Below are 12,943 nucleotides of genomic sequence, written 5' to 3'. Positions count from 1 at the left end.
ATTTGAAAAAGGATCCTCATATAAGAAGCAATACTAAAATACAGGGTCAGTTCATTCACATTCGGAGATCGACTAGTTTTGACTGTCTAAATGCCGGCGGACACAGAGAGAGAGAGTAAACTCTGTGTACACAAACAATGTTCTCAGCGCTGGAGTTCATGTGTAGAGCCTCTGGTGATACTTCAGCACAGTTTCATGTTGTGTCGAGCCGCCTTAGTCTTTTAAAAAAAGCGATTTTTGATGCTATCATAGAAGTTCCCCAAGCTCTCCCATTCACAAGGCAATTTGACCAAAAAATGAAAATACGGTCAAACTTAAAAGTGGCGTTTCCATCCTAATTATGCTTTAAATGAAAGTTCGCCTCGGGTAGATTAACAAAAAGACCCTAGGTTGCATTTTGGCGAGAGTTAGGCTTAAAGTATGTAATAAGGTAGCACTAATCTGTGTATTTTGAAATGAATGGGTGTATTATTAGTAACAAAGTGTGAACTATGCTGCCATCTTCAGGACAATATGTGTTATAGCATTTAAGGATGTTTTTTTTTTTAGACAACCTTATCCAAATTTAAAGTGCCGTGCAAACAGAATAATACTGTACCTTGCTAAAGAACAGATAAGGAACTAGCAAACTGGGAAAACAATAAAAGGCATTGGCCTATGTCACATCCAGCGCTGCAACTAAATCGGTTTGCCATAAACAGAGCTGGAGATCCTTCTCATCACTTGACTGCTGTGGGTTTCCCTTTTAATCTCTGGTTAACTTGAAGGGAGTGTGCTAACACACACCAGCGGAGTGATAAACAGTGCAAAGCAGCAGTGCTGTTATATCAGCTACTCTTGCTCAGCCAATCAGACTCGAGGATTAAAACTAACTGATGTTTTACGCCCTTTACGTTTTTTTTTTTTGTGCAATTTAATGCATTTATTGATTTTTATCCTATTCTGTGTGATTTATAAAAACATTTGAGGAACATGTGACGCTGATTGAATCTAAAGTACTTTGTTTTAGTTTTTTTTAGATCATTTATTAAAGTCCCCCTGTAGTCAATAATTGTATCCCTTAAAACTCCTCTTTTATCACCAAAATGACGTATTTAAATTAGGGCTGCACATAGTAGCTAATGAGTTTATATGATCATTGAATAGCTTTCTTATAATGTTTAGTGACATTGTCTAGCCTATATCTGTCACGCCGTATTAAAGAGCGGAAAAACAACGTCTATTGTTTGAATTTCATAATAAAATCGGCAGAATTGTGAAGTTGAAAAAACTTTGCTTCATATTAAAAGTAACAAAGTGCATTAAAAGAAAACAGACCAAAAAAAAATATATAGATTTAGGAAACCATATCATTACTGATTTAAAATGGAGAAACTAATGTTGTCAATCCGGAGCTTTCCACACAGCTGATATATTTACCTGATGCAGCTCATGTGCACGGAATAGACACTGAACAGTCAAAGCGTGCCATCGGAGAAGCGCTAATTAAACGTCTGTTTTGGTCACTGACTTTGGCCAAAAATGTTGGTAGCTGAAATGTTGGTGCATCCCTATTCGATTCTAAAATATGTTTGCATTGAGTAATAATAATATACTGTATAGTCACCAAAAGAGAGTTCAGTATGATGAAACGCTATCCAAACATGAGATTTGACCAACTAAAAAGAGAAGTTCCTCATTGTTTGCATTGACAACAGTATTTTACAGCTTTATAATGGATTACATCATGTCATATCCTTTTGTGTTGTATATTGTCATATTATCTTTTTGTGTTGTAGTCTTCCTGCCTCGGGAATACAGAGGAAAATGAGCATTTATGCTATAATCTGGCTCATTTACAGTCTGTACAGAAGTGTAAGATTGTTCATTAATGTGCACCGTCCCGATAAAAATACAGTTTCCTTGCAATATGTTAAATGTGTATTTTAATATTGTGATCGATACTGCGTAAAGTGTCGTAAGGGGCTTTCTTTCAGTAGTTTTCAGCAGTAATCATGTGTATATTCCTATGGAAATATGCTCTGATTTGTTTTTACATACTTGGATCAAACCCCCGTTTGACTGGAGCTTTGGTGAGTGTGACACACATCTGACAGGAGAGGGCGATATTTCGACGCAGTCAGGAGACGTCACATGACCAAGATCTACTTGTTTCAAGTCAGCTAGTGAGATTGCCAGCTCTTGTGTGTTTTGAACCCAGCCTACTCCACAACCAGCACTGATGTTTCAAACTTTGTCACTGTAACCATATAGGCCTATTTTCTAGCCTTGCAATATAGTTTGGCCTTTTTAATACATTGTCCTGCATTCATTCAGTAATAGGCTAGTTCTTCATTTAGTTCTCTTAAATTCTTCCTGAAGTTGGCTTTGTTGTAACACACTGTTTGTTGTAGTCCAGAGTTGTAGTCTCTCGGTAGTTTCTGCATTCTGTTCTCAGGCAGTTTCTGCTAGTTTGGATGATCTGTAAACCTCCAGTTGAGTATAATCTCTTTGGGAAGGTTGCCAGTGTTAATTATGTTACCTTCACAGGTACAGAACTGGCATTTCTTGTTCCACAAACTGTGTTGTGTAGGTAAGGTTTGTAATCCCAGTACATTTAGATGACTAAAGACTAAACTACTCCTTTAATGATTGTATTTGTAATCTGTGTCCTTAGAATATTTTGATCGTTATAAATGCTGGAACATTTGACCATAACAGTAAGATTAGTTGTATTGTTGTACAGCATTGCACTCATAAATGCCTAATTCTGATCATTCCAAGAGATTGCTCAGAAAAAGAAATTTGTTATCTGTAACATTTTGAATGTGTAAAGTATTGGGAAAACTGGCTAAATCAGCACAGTAAGATATTAGTGGCTGTCGTTGATCCAATTTTTCTAAAGTGTATATATACACTACCGTTCAAAAGTTTGGGGTCAGTAAGATTTTTTTAATGTTTTTAAAAGAAGTCTCTTCTGCTCACCAAGGCTGCATTTATTTGATAAAAAACAATAAAAAAAAGTAATATTGTGAAATATTGTGTTTTCTTTTTTAATATATTTTAAACTGTAATTTATTCCTGTGATCAAAGCTGAATTTTCAGCATCATTACTCCAGTCTTCAGTGTCACATGATCCTTCAGAAATCATTCTGATATGATGAGTTGATGCTCAAAAAACATTCATTATTATTATCAATGTTGAAGACAGTTGTGTACATTTTTTTTTCCAAAATTCTTTGATGAATAGAAAGTTCAAAAGAACAGCATTTATTTACTTTTGAACGGTAGTGTATATATTGGACTACATCTGTCGCAAATTTTCCAGTTTTTATTTGGTTAGTCAGTCTCACTAATATGCATATGTGTCTTCTCTCTTTAATTGCAGAAGATGCTAAGATAGTGGGTGAGCGACGCGTGCGTGCTGAGGTCAAGTCCGTTCTGTTTTGGCAGTAGACGAATGGCACAGGGAAACCAGCAGATTGACAACCAGGTTCTGCACCACCTGCGGCAAAAGTTTCCAGAAGTACCAGAGGACGTGGTGTCTGAGTGTGTCCTACAGGTGAGCTAGACATGCTCTTCCCCATCCATGTCCTGTGAGCGAATTATACAAGGGTTATTATAAAATCAGGGGTCGGATTCACGAAACATTATTAAGAATAAAGAATACTTTCTTAAGGCCCTTTCACACCGGACGCGTAACGAATAAGCGAAACGAAAAAGTTCGCGTCAAAACCATTCACATCAGCCGCGACGCGAATATGCGACGTCTGTGAGGTTCATAGCTTCAACATCCCAAAACTTTCGTGCCGACAGCTGAGAAAACATGGACACTTCATCATCATCATCATCCAGTGAAGACGAGCTTTTCATTTTCTTTAAAAGACAGAAAAGAAGGTTTTGGGTGCAGCCAATCTTACAGAACAGAGAGTCTGAAGGGGAGTATGCTAATGTCCACTCTTAGTTTCCTTTTCCTCTCTCCTCTTCCTCACACAGGCGTGCGTCCCTGAGGCTTTTCCACAGTTTTTTTGCGTCTTCAACTAAACACAGTGAGTTTTGTAATGTCAATACACATTACATGTAACACACGAAGTATCAAGTTAAAATCATTTGACTAGAAACTGTAGATAATGTATAGTATACTAAAAGCAGCCCTAAATAGTCTCGCTACATCTTGTTACATGTTCAGAGTAAACACGGTCTCTGTCTCTATCTTTGACGATAATAGTGTTAGCTTTCTCTCCCAGATGTAGTTTAGCCTGCTAGCCTACACAGCACAGGACTATACAACGACTAGAACTATCACACAACATACTCAACAGTCGTGATAACCGAGTTGGTTGGCAATATTACGCCACACATTGTCTTTCAAATCGTTGTCCTTGTAGTATGTGATTGGCTGAAGCCTTTTTTGTCGGCGCAAAAGTAAAAAAAAATCGTCATCGAAGAGGAAAAAATAAGTTGCTTTTTCGCCGCAGCGCATCCGCGTTCGGTGTGGAAGCACTCATTACACACACAGCTGATCACAACATAAAACCCTCACGCGAATTATTCGTGCGTCAAAATCGCTTCCAGTGTGAAAGGACCTTTAGACATGCTCCACTTCCCCATCCATGTCCTGTGAGCGAATTATACAAGGGTTATTATCAAATGTGTTTCTGTAAGCCTGAGTACTTTGAACATCCTTTTGAAATTCGTCTCGACCCAGCATAAATTGTCACAAGTTAATATGAAATCAAAAGTGACACTGTTTATTGTCTTAATACAATACCTGTATTATAGGTATAATACAATACAATGTTATACAGACACAACTCTACGCTGATGTCACTAACCCCTGTTATTTTACAGCCCCTCCCTTCAAACCACCTGTCATGTAGAGACGGCTTTCAACAGTCTAGCCTGTTCCTGGTGAATAAAATCAAATCTCACACTACATTTGCATTGTAGTTTTTTTTTTTGAGCAGACACTTTGGTAACACTTTATTTTAAGGGTCCAGAATTATGCATTAGTTAAGCACGGACATACTTGTAATTAATGATTAACTTACTTAACATATAGTTAGGACATATTAGCCATTAGGGTTGGGTTCCGAAACCCGGTACCAATATGGAACCGGTATGTAACCGGACCGAATCAAAACGCAGATTTCGGTGCCTCGTTTCAGTGCCACTTAAATGCCTCAGCTGCCGGTTCTCCGAAAGGGACGCAAGCATCATCACCGCATGTGATCGCTAGTTACCCCCTTTGTGATTAGAACTTTCAGATCACGTGATCATCAACTTCTAAATTGAAATCTGCATTGGCTGGCGCTGCAGAGACAGATGCTCTCAGCGCTGTTATTTAGCCTATCACAACTATTCTGGGTTTTCAACCACATAAGCTTTATTTTAGGGTTCAGACATTCAAATACACATAATTATTATCAAAACAACATTTATAGTTTGTAAAATACACACTGATGATGTCTATGGAAGCGGCAATAACAATCCTTTCAAAACTGCGGTGCTTAGCCTACTAACATTGTGCGTTATAGATCAACTAACATGAATGATCATTATAAAGGTTTCTTAAATGACAAAACACATTCACTTATGTATTTAAGAATAAAAATATAAGCCAAAGACCGACTGACATGTAACACAACCAATCACAGTTATTTTGGTTCCGCGTCATGTTTAGTGTAGATACATATACATCTGATAAATTAATCATTCAAGAACGTTGTGCAAGTTTACTGCAGCAATAGAGCCGCGAACCATTCAGTTGATCCTGATAAGAGCTCATTGTCACAGTTGTAAACATGACGGCGTTGTTCTTCCACGAGGGGTTTCGCATCACGGCATTTATTGTGACGTTTATATTTAAATATACTTTAAAATTTTAATATTCAATTTTAAGAATTTTTTTATTTACATTTTTTCAATAAAAAAACAGTTTTTTAATATCATTCACCATCGTTTTGAAGTTCTTTTTTTAAAAGTATCGGTTCAGGCACCGTTTAGGCACCGGTACCATTTTAAAAGTGTCGATTTGGCACCGGTATAAAAAAAAATATATATAAAAAAACCGATACCCAACCCTATTAGCCATTGAAGGATCCACATTCATGTGATAAATAAGCTAGTTATTAATGATTAACTGAATGTACAGTAAACGCCTTTTAGCCAATACTTACAAATATACAATTGGACCACTGTTTTTTTCCCAAAATTATTAAGGCAAACAACAAATTATATTAGTTTTAGCAGTCAAAAACAAAAATGAAACATAACAACTGTAATAAGTAGGGGTGTAACGGTTCACAAAATACACGGTTCGGTTCGATGCGACACAGTGGTGTCACAGTTCGGTACAATTTCAAAACAGCAAAAAGAAAGAAATGCCAGAGAAATTCCCTTGATTTTTTTTTTTTATATATTTTTTTTTTATATATACAATTATTTATTAAAAGAAAAAATATTTTAGAGTTTTCCTACATCTTGAAACTTTTAGTTTTGTAAATGGGGGGGTAATCTTTGAAGGATGAACAAATAATGTTTTAGTCATCACATTAAAAATACTGTAACATTTAAATATGATAATATTTGAGTTTTGAAGTGCTGGAAAAAGATGTGTGACGTACTTGAAAGCATTTTACTATTCCTGCCAAACGTCCATGGTTACAGTGAGTGTCACTACAGTAAAGCCATGGTGAATGTTGCTGATTTGTGGACTTAAAGCCTATAACTACTTCATTCATGGCACAATGTTTCTCCTGGTTTCCACGTCAGCGCTGTTTGATCCCTTCATAACGGAGAAATTTGAATGCTTTCACTAGATCTCGCAGCGATGTTATTACTTCACTGGCGAATTCAAATGCTTTCTTTACGGGATCGCTTAGCGCTGTGTAGTAACAGTGTCGCTTGATCAAGATCGGCTCACATTGGTCCAAACCATAGACTCAAACTGATAAACGGTCCGTGAAGCACAACATGATGATGTTGGGCAACGTTGTGGCGCCACCGCTAACAAAATTTTGGTGGCACAGACACGAAAATTTTTCCAAATATAGAAAAACAGTCTCAGGTGTTTTCTCTTCCAAATGCTCTACAGAGGCATCTGTCATCTGGACTGCAGTATATATACAAACCTCACTGACTGATGTCATTCAGTTGACCTGTGGAGTATGATGAACAATGAGTAATGATGTTTGAAATGTAATTCTTGGAATTATTATCCTCATGAATTATACTAATTATTAAATGAAATGATAAAATGAACAGCAACAAAATGCCACTGGGGTCTGTCGCTACCAAATCTAAGGGGTGGGGCATCTTACCCCAGGGGTATATCTTTAAATGTAGCTTCTACCCCAGACGTATCTGAAGCTGACAGATTTGTCTCGCTCTTCTTTCCTCAGAATAAAAACGATTTGGCTGCATGTTGCAAATTCCTGGCCAAGGTGAGTCCTGGTTTTTTGTATAGTGAAGGCAGCCAGAGTTTGACAGATCTTCGCAATCACATGACCCAACTCAACCTCGGCGTCTCTCAGAATACCCATGGTGCAGTGCAGCGAGATGTAGTAAGGATGAATGGAAGTAGGACTCTCACCCCCAGTGTGAGCGATGGGCCTTTAAACGTGCTGTCTCCCCTCTCTGAGTTCTACCAGCCTGAAACGCCATCTGTGCCTTCACACACGCCCACAAGCCTCAGTGCATTCGCTGCCATGGAGTCCACTCGTAAGCCGCAGCCTCCTCAGCACCTTGGCCTATACCAGGTTGGGGGCAAAGGTCACGGACCACCGCCAACCCCGCGCTTCAACCCGATCACAGTGACGCTTGCACCCAACACCGGCCGAAATACACCTACCTCCCTGCACATACATGGAGGGCCTCAGTCGGGTCTGAACAGTCCAAACTCCATCTACATTCGCCCGTACGTGACCCAGCCAGGCTCGACGCGACAGGTACAAGGGCGAGCGCAGTACAGTCCCACCTCCCAGCCTACCCAGCAGATCTATCAGATCACTCATCCTGCAGCTTCCCAGAGTTCATGGAGCGGCAGCCAGCATCAAACCTCACACGTATACATGCCTATCAGTTCACCCACCAACACCCAAGCCCCCTCCATCCCCTCGGCCGTGGCGTCGCAGGCTTCCTCTTCGTCACCTTCACCTTCCTCATGCTCGTCTGCTGCCTCCTTTAGCCAGTATAACATCCAGAACATCTCAACTGGGCCTCGGAAGAATCAGATTGAGATAAAGTTGGAGTCTCCACAGAGGGGGGCTGGTGGTTCGAGCACGGCCACCGCTACGCTCCTGCGCTCGGGTTCTTCCCCACGAGCCACCTGTAGCTCCACATCTTCGTCCTGTCCCTCGTCGTCTTCTCTGGCTGCCAGCACGGGTCCCTCTGCCCCCATCTCAATCGGAGGATCTGGGCTGAGTCGCAGCCAGCCCACGGTGTATATCTCTGCGTCCCCACCCACTGCTGCTAACACCCCATCATCTGACGAATGCGCCATTGTTCCCAACACCCCTCGCTCGCAGCCCAAGTTCTATATTTCTGCAAACACATCAGCCGACGACGGAGGGGGAAGAAACCCGCCTACAGTCTATATCTCGGCCAATCCAGCGCTTCAGGGTTCTGCTGGTCTGCGGGCTTTAGGAAGCCAGGTGAGCATGGGACCTGCATATATACACCACCACCCACCCAAATCTCGTCCCTCTGTGGCAGCTGGAGGCACTGCCACGTCTCCTCGTGTGGTGGTAACGCAGCCCAACACCAAATACACCTTTAAAATCACTGTCTCCCCCAATAAACCACCAGCTGTGTCTCCTGGAGTGGTATCGCCAACGTTTGAACCAACTAACCTGCTCAGTCTACCTGGCGATCACCATTACGCGGAGCCGGATCCCCTGTACCAGTCTGACCCACTTTCACCTCACCGGGACAAAAGCTCAGAGCCTCGCAGACTCAGCATGGGTGCAGACGACGCTGCATACACACAAGGTACGTTCATCTCTTGTATTGGTTCTGGTAATGAACTGTGTCGTTCTTTTAAAGTGCTTTATTTTGAGTCCACTTTAGACTTTCTACTAACTAACAGTAACTTTGCAACTACATGTCAACTAACTTTCATTAGAGTATTAGTAGACGGTTAGGTTAGGGTGGGTAGAATAAGCAGACATATAGTTGCAAAGTTACTGATGTCTGTTGGGGATCATCAGAATAAAGTGTTAGCAGATCTTTTGCCAATAAAAATAAGCCCAAGTAAAAATAGTTATGTGCTAGTAAAAGGCCAGTGCCATGGACGACACTTGTCCAGCCTATAAGCCCAATTGCTTTATTGACAAGATTATATAATGAGGTGCATGTGTGTTTGGCCTGTGTTTCTGAAGAAATGTATATTCTTTATTGTCCAGTACAGGATTACATATTAATGTCAATAGTTCTGTTGTATTTTGAAATACAATCATGATTCATATTTTCTGCATAATTAATTGGCACCAAAATACATTTGCTTTTACATGGTACTTTTATACATACATTAAATGTTTAAAGTGGTTACAAGTTTAAAAGGAGTATTCAATACCATTCTTTTTACCTTTTAATATCAATATTGATATTAGTAAATATAGTATAAAATGTCCATCTTGTGGTCAAAAGCTTTCTCGAAAGTGTGTGAAGGAGAAGGGTAACCATCCACAATCCACCACAAACTCATTCACCACCTTATTTTACAGTCCAGTCAGTTTCTGATTCTCAAGGCCTGCCTAACTTGTCAAATATTTTGTTTACTCAAATTCGAATATTTCACATTATGGAAAGAAGCTGAATGCTTAATGGGGTTTGAATGCTGTTTTATCACTTCATAGACTCTTAATAGTTAATCAAATGTGATCAGTTTTGTACATGAAAGTTTGCATGTATCTGATGATTACTTGTGTGTATTTACAGCTTTGCTAGTGCATCAGAGGGCACGCATGGAGAGGTTGTGGCATGAGTTAGAGCTGAAGAAGAGAAAGCTGGAGAAGCTGAAAGAGGAAGTCAACGAGATGGAAAATGACCTCACAAGGAGACGACTGCAGCGCTCCAACTCAGTCTGTCAGATACCGTCTGTACGTTAATGTACCTCTTCATTTCTCTTAATCTCTAACTAGGGCTGTCACGGTGAAGGATTTTCTCTTTCACTGATTTTGAGTGGCTCAGTATCGCGATATGCTGTATTATTGCCAATTTTCTTTATTCATTTTTTTTTATTTATGTTTTATTGCCATCATAGGCGTCGATTTCGGTGGGTACGGTACACACCAGATTTCGTCATGAGTCATTTTGTACCCACCATTTTTTAAATAATAATAATTGGACTTTGGGTTAGATTTTTTGACAATTTTCAGTGGTTATGAGGAGCAATATGAGAGAGATATTTGGGGATAATTGATCGTTGTTTAGGTACATTAAACCACGTTAAGCTTTTTCCTTACAGTAGGCTCTAATGAAGCAGAAACGCTTAATGTCAGATTACGTCCATAATAATTTGACTTTTGGTCCGATTTTTTTTTACCGTTTTCAGTGGTTATGAGGAGCAATATGAGAGAGAAATTTGGTAATCATTGTTTAAGGACATTAAACCACGTCATGTCATATTGTCAACATGGTACTTATGAAGCAGAATAGTGGGTCATATGTCTAATGCTTTTTGAAAACTTAAGGTTTTCTTCTTCATAAAACGAGTCGGACATCATCACATTTTTGTATACATTTTTATTTACATTAGTAAGCTACAGGACATTGTCTTTCAAAACATGACCTGTGCAAAAGAGAAAAAAAAAGAATGTGTCTCTGTACCCCAGCACATCTCAAACCAAACTGATGCCCATGATTGCCATACAAATAAATGTTACGATGTGGTCAGCAGCCACGAAGACAAAGGAGATTCCAAAACAGGCTTTATTAATAATCCAAACACTCTGAATGAACGCACAGGAGAATAACGCAAACCACACGATGCATAAACGAGAACCGACCAAGAACAACTGAAACTAGGGCTGCACAATCAATCGAATTTGTAATCGCAATTACGACTACGGATGCCATGATGCCCTTACATGTTGGCAGGATGCTATGACAAAGATTTTGCTTTCCTCTTTGGGCTTGGCAAGTGTATTTTTTTTCACAAACATATGACTTGACCTAAAGAAGGACTGACGCAGTTAATCGTCTGTTTAGGCTTGTTTAGTGCAAATTAGGGCTGGGTAAAAAATATAGATTTCTCGATTTTAATCGATTCTCATTTTTACGAACCGATATCGATTCTTAGATCCCAAGAATCGATAAGTCATCCTGTTTTCAGTTGATGAATGAATGTAACATTGTAGCGCGCATCCCATCCAATACATCACAATAATCTTTGTGCTTTGTTACTATTGATATGAAACAAAGTCTCAGATTTAAAATTACGTCCATTTTCTTGCGCACATGATCTTCTCTTCCGCCTTAATAACACCAGTTACAGCGTGAAATAAACATGAATGAGCATCTGAAAGTGTGTTAAAAGATAGAGTTCAACTTATCGAAGTCCGTATCATGTGACATGGAATTGCCCAATCAGTGTTTCAACCGTGGAAAGACGTTAATAAACAATGTCATGTAACGTCACATTTACCTCAGAAAAACCATATCCAGTCAGTGGCCATAAACTCGTCAGTCAGCTAGAAAAATTAACTAAAAAAGGAGCATTTTGCTAAATATATGCCCCATATTACATATTCATTATAATGTTTAATGTTCTTCAATTTTTAATGCATGTTTGAATAAATCTGGCAGGTTTTTGTGACAGCCACCATTTAAATGTTTATTTTTCATATAACTTTATTATTATAAAAATAAATAAGTGTAATTTAAGTGTTTGTATACAAATCAGTTAATTTTTACCTTCAATATTATAGTAGGCTAATGAAGCCTATAGGCTACCACTGACTCCCATAGTTTACAGCATTAGTTAAGAGATTTGTTTTCCTTTGCCATGTATTGCACCTGATATCCAAAATAATCAATATTGAATCGAATCGAAATCGAGTCGAATTGCTAACTTGTGAATCGAAATCGAGTCGAATTGTGAAATTTGTGTCAATACCCAGCCCTAGTGCAAATCCACTGAGCTTCTGTACAAATCACAATTGTAGACAGTCTTAATTAAGTAAAAAAAGAGCAAGTTGGTGAAAAAACAAACATTCTTCACTCTTTTTATCATTATCAACTTATTTGACATTCAATACACATGCATGAAGTGTTAAACAAGAAGAGCACAGCCTTATGAGCAGAAGTGAACATCAGTGTTGCGGCGGTTGCTCTTCATTTGGCTTGTCAGTATCGCTGTATTACAACACTGGGGTTTATCGCAACAGCCTTCGCTAACACGCTGAACTCTACATTAGGTGTGCTAACATTTGCTGTGACAACACTGATTATAATTATGATTCTTTACTAAATTGGAGAATGATTGTTTTCAAATACGCTGAAAAGTGTAAATATTCTATGTATGTTGCATCAGAGCTTGAAGTCTTTAGCACACTTGAGTCATAGAGATGCTTTTACGGTTTATAAGTGGGTCTGTCTCATTAGTTTGGCCTAAAAAATAATTGTTACATCATGTCGAGCCAATATGAGCTTAATGCCATGGCGGACTTAATGCACAGTTACAAACGAGTGGTAGACCATTCATTTTGTATGTAGTTTTGTATTTTATAATAGATCAACACAATGCACTTTTGAACACTTCCACTTATGTTTTTTTTTTATTTCTTTATTTTCAGATTGAGGAGATGCAACAGCTGAGGTGTAAGAATAGGCTTCTACAGATCGATATTGATTGTTTAACCAAAGAGATTGACCTCCTTCAGACACGAGGTGAGTACCATGCTAGTTTTCCGCAGCTTTTCAGGATATGTCCTGGTGTGGCATTACGGGGATCCAGACAAAC

General features: G+C 39.0%; 1 protein-coding gene across 2 annotated transcripts in view; it reads left to right on the top strand.

Annotated features, from left to right (window-relative positions):
* Positions 1-12,943, top strand: part of tab2 (TGF-beta activated kinase 1 (MAP3K7) binding protein 2) — a 45,112-nt gene that overhangs the window by 25,268 nt on the left and 6,901 nt on the right. For both annotated transcript variants that reach the window (XM_082147911.1, XM_082147912.1), the window contains exons 2-5: positions 3,368-3,541; positions 7,383-8,970; positions 9,919-10,079; positions 12,777-12,870. In XM_082147911.1, the coding sequence (XP_082004037.1) occupies positions 3,440-3,541; positions 7,383-8,970; positions 9,919-10,079; positions 12,777-12,870 (1,945 nt within the window). In that variant the 5' untranslated portion in view covers positions 3,368-3,439. The remainder of the gene's footprint in view (positions 1-3,367; positions 3,542-7,382; positions 8,971-9,918; positions 10,080-12,776; positions 12,871-12,943) is intronic.

Source organism: Leuciscus leuciscus (genome assembly GCF_965113295.1).
Source record: "Leuciscus leuciscus genome assembly, chromosome: 19".
In the NCBI taxonomy this organism is placed as follows: Eukaryota; Metazoa; Chordata; class Actinopteri; order Cypriniformes; family Leuciscidae; genus Leuciscus; species Leuciscus leuciscus.
Note: the sequence above shows the minus strand (reverse complement) of the source record. Positions and strands in the feature narration are given on the sequence as shown.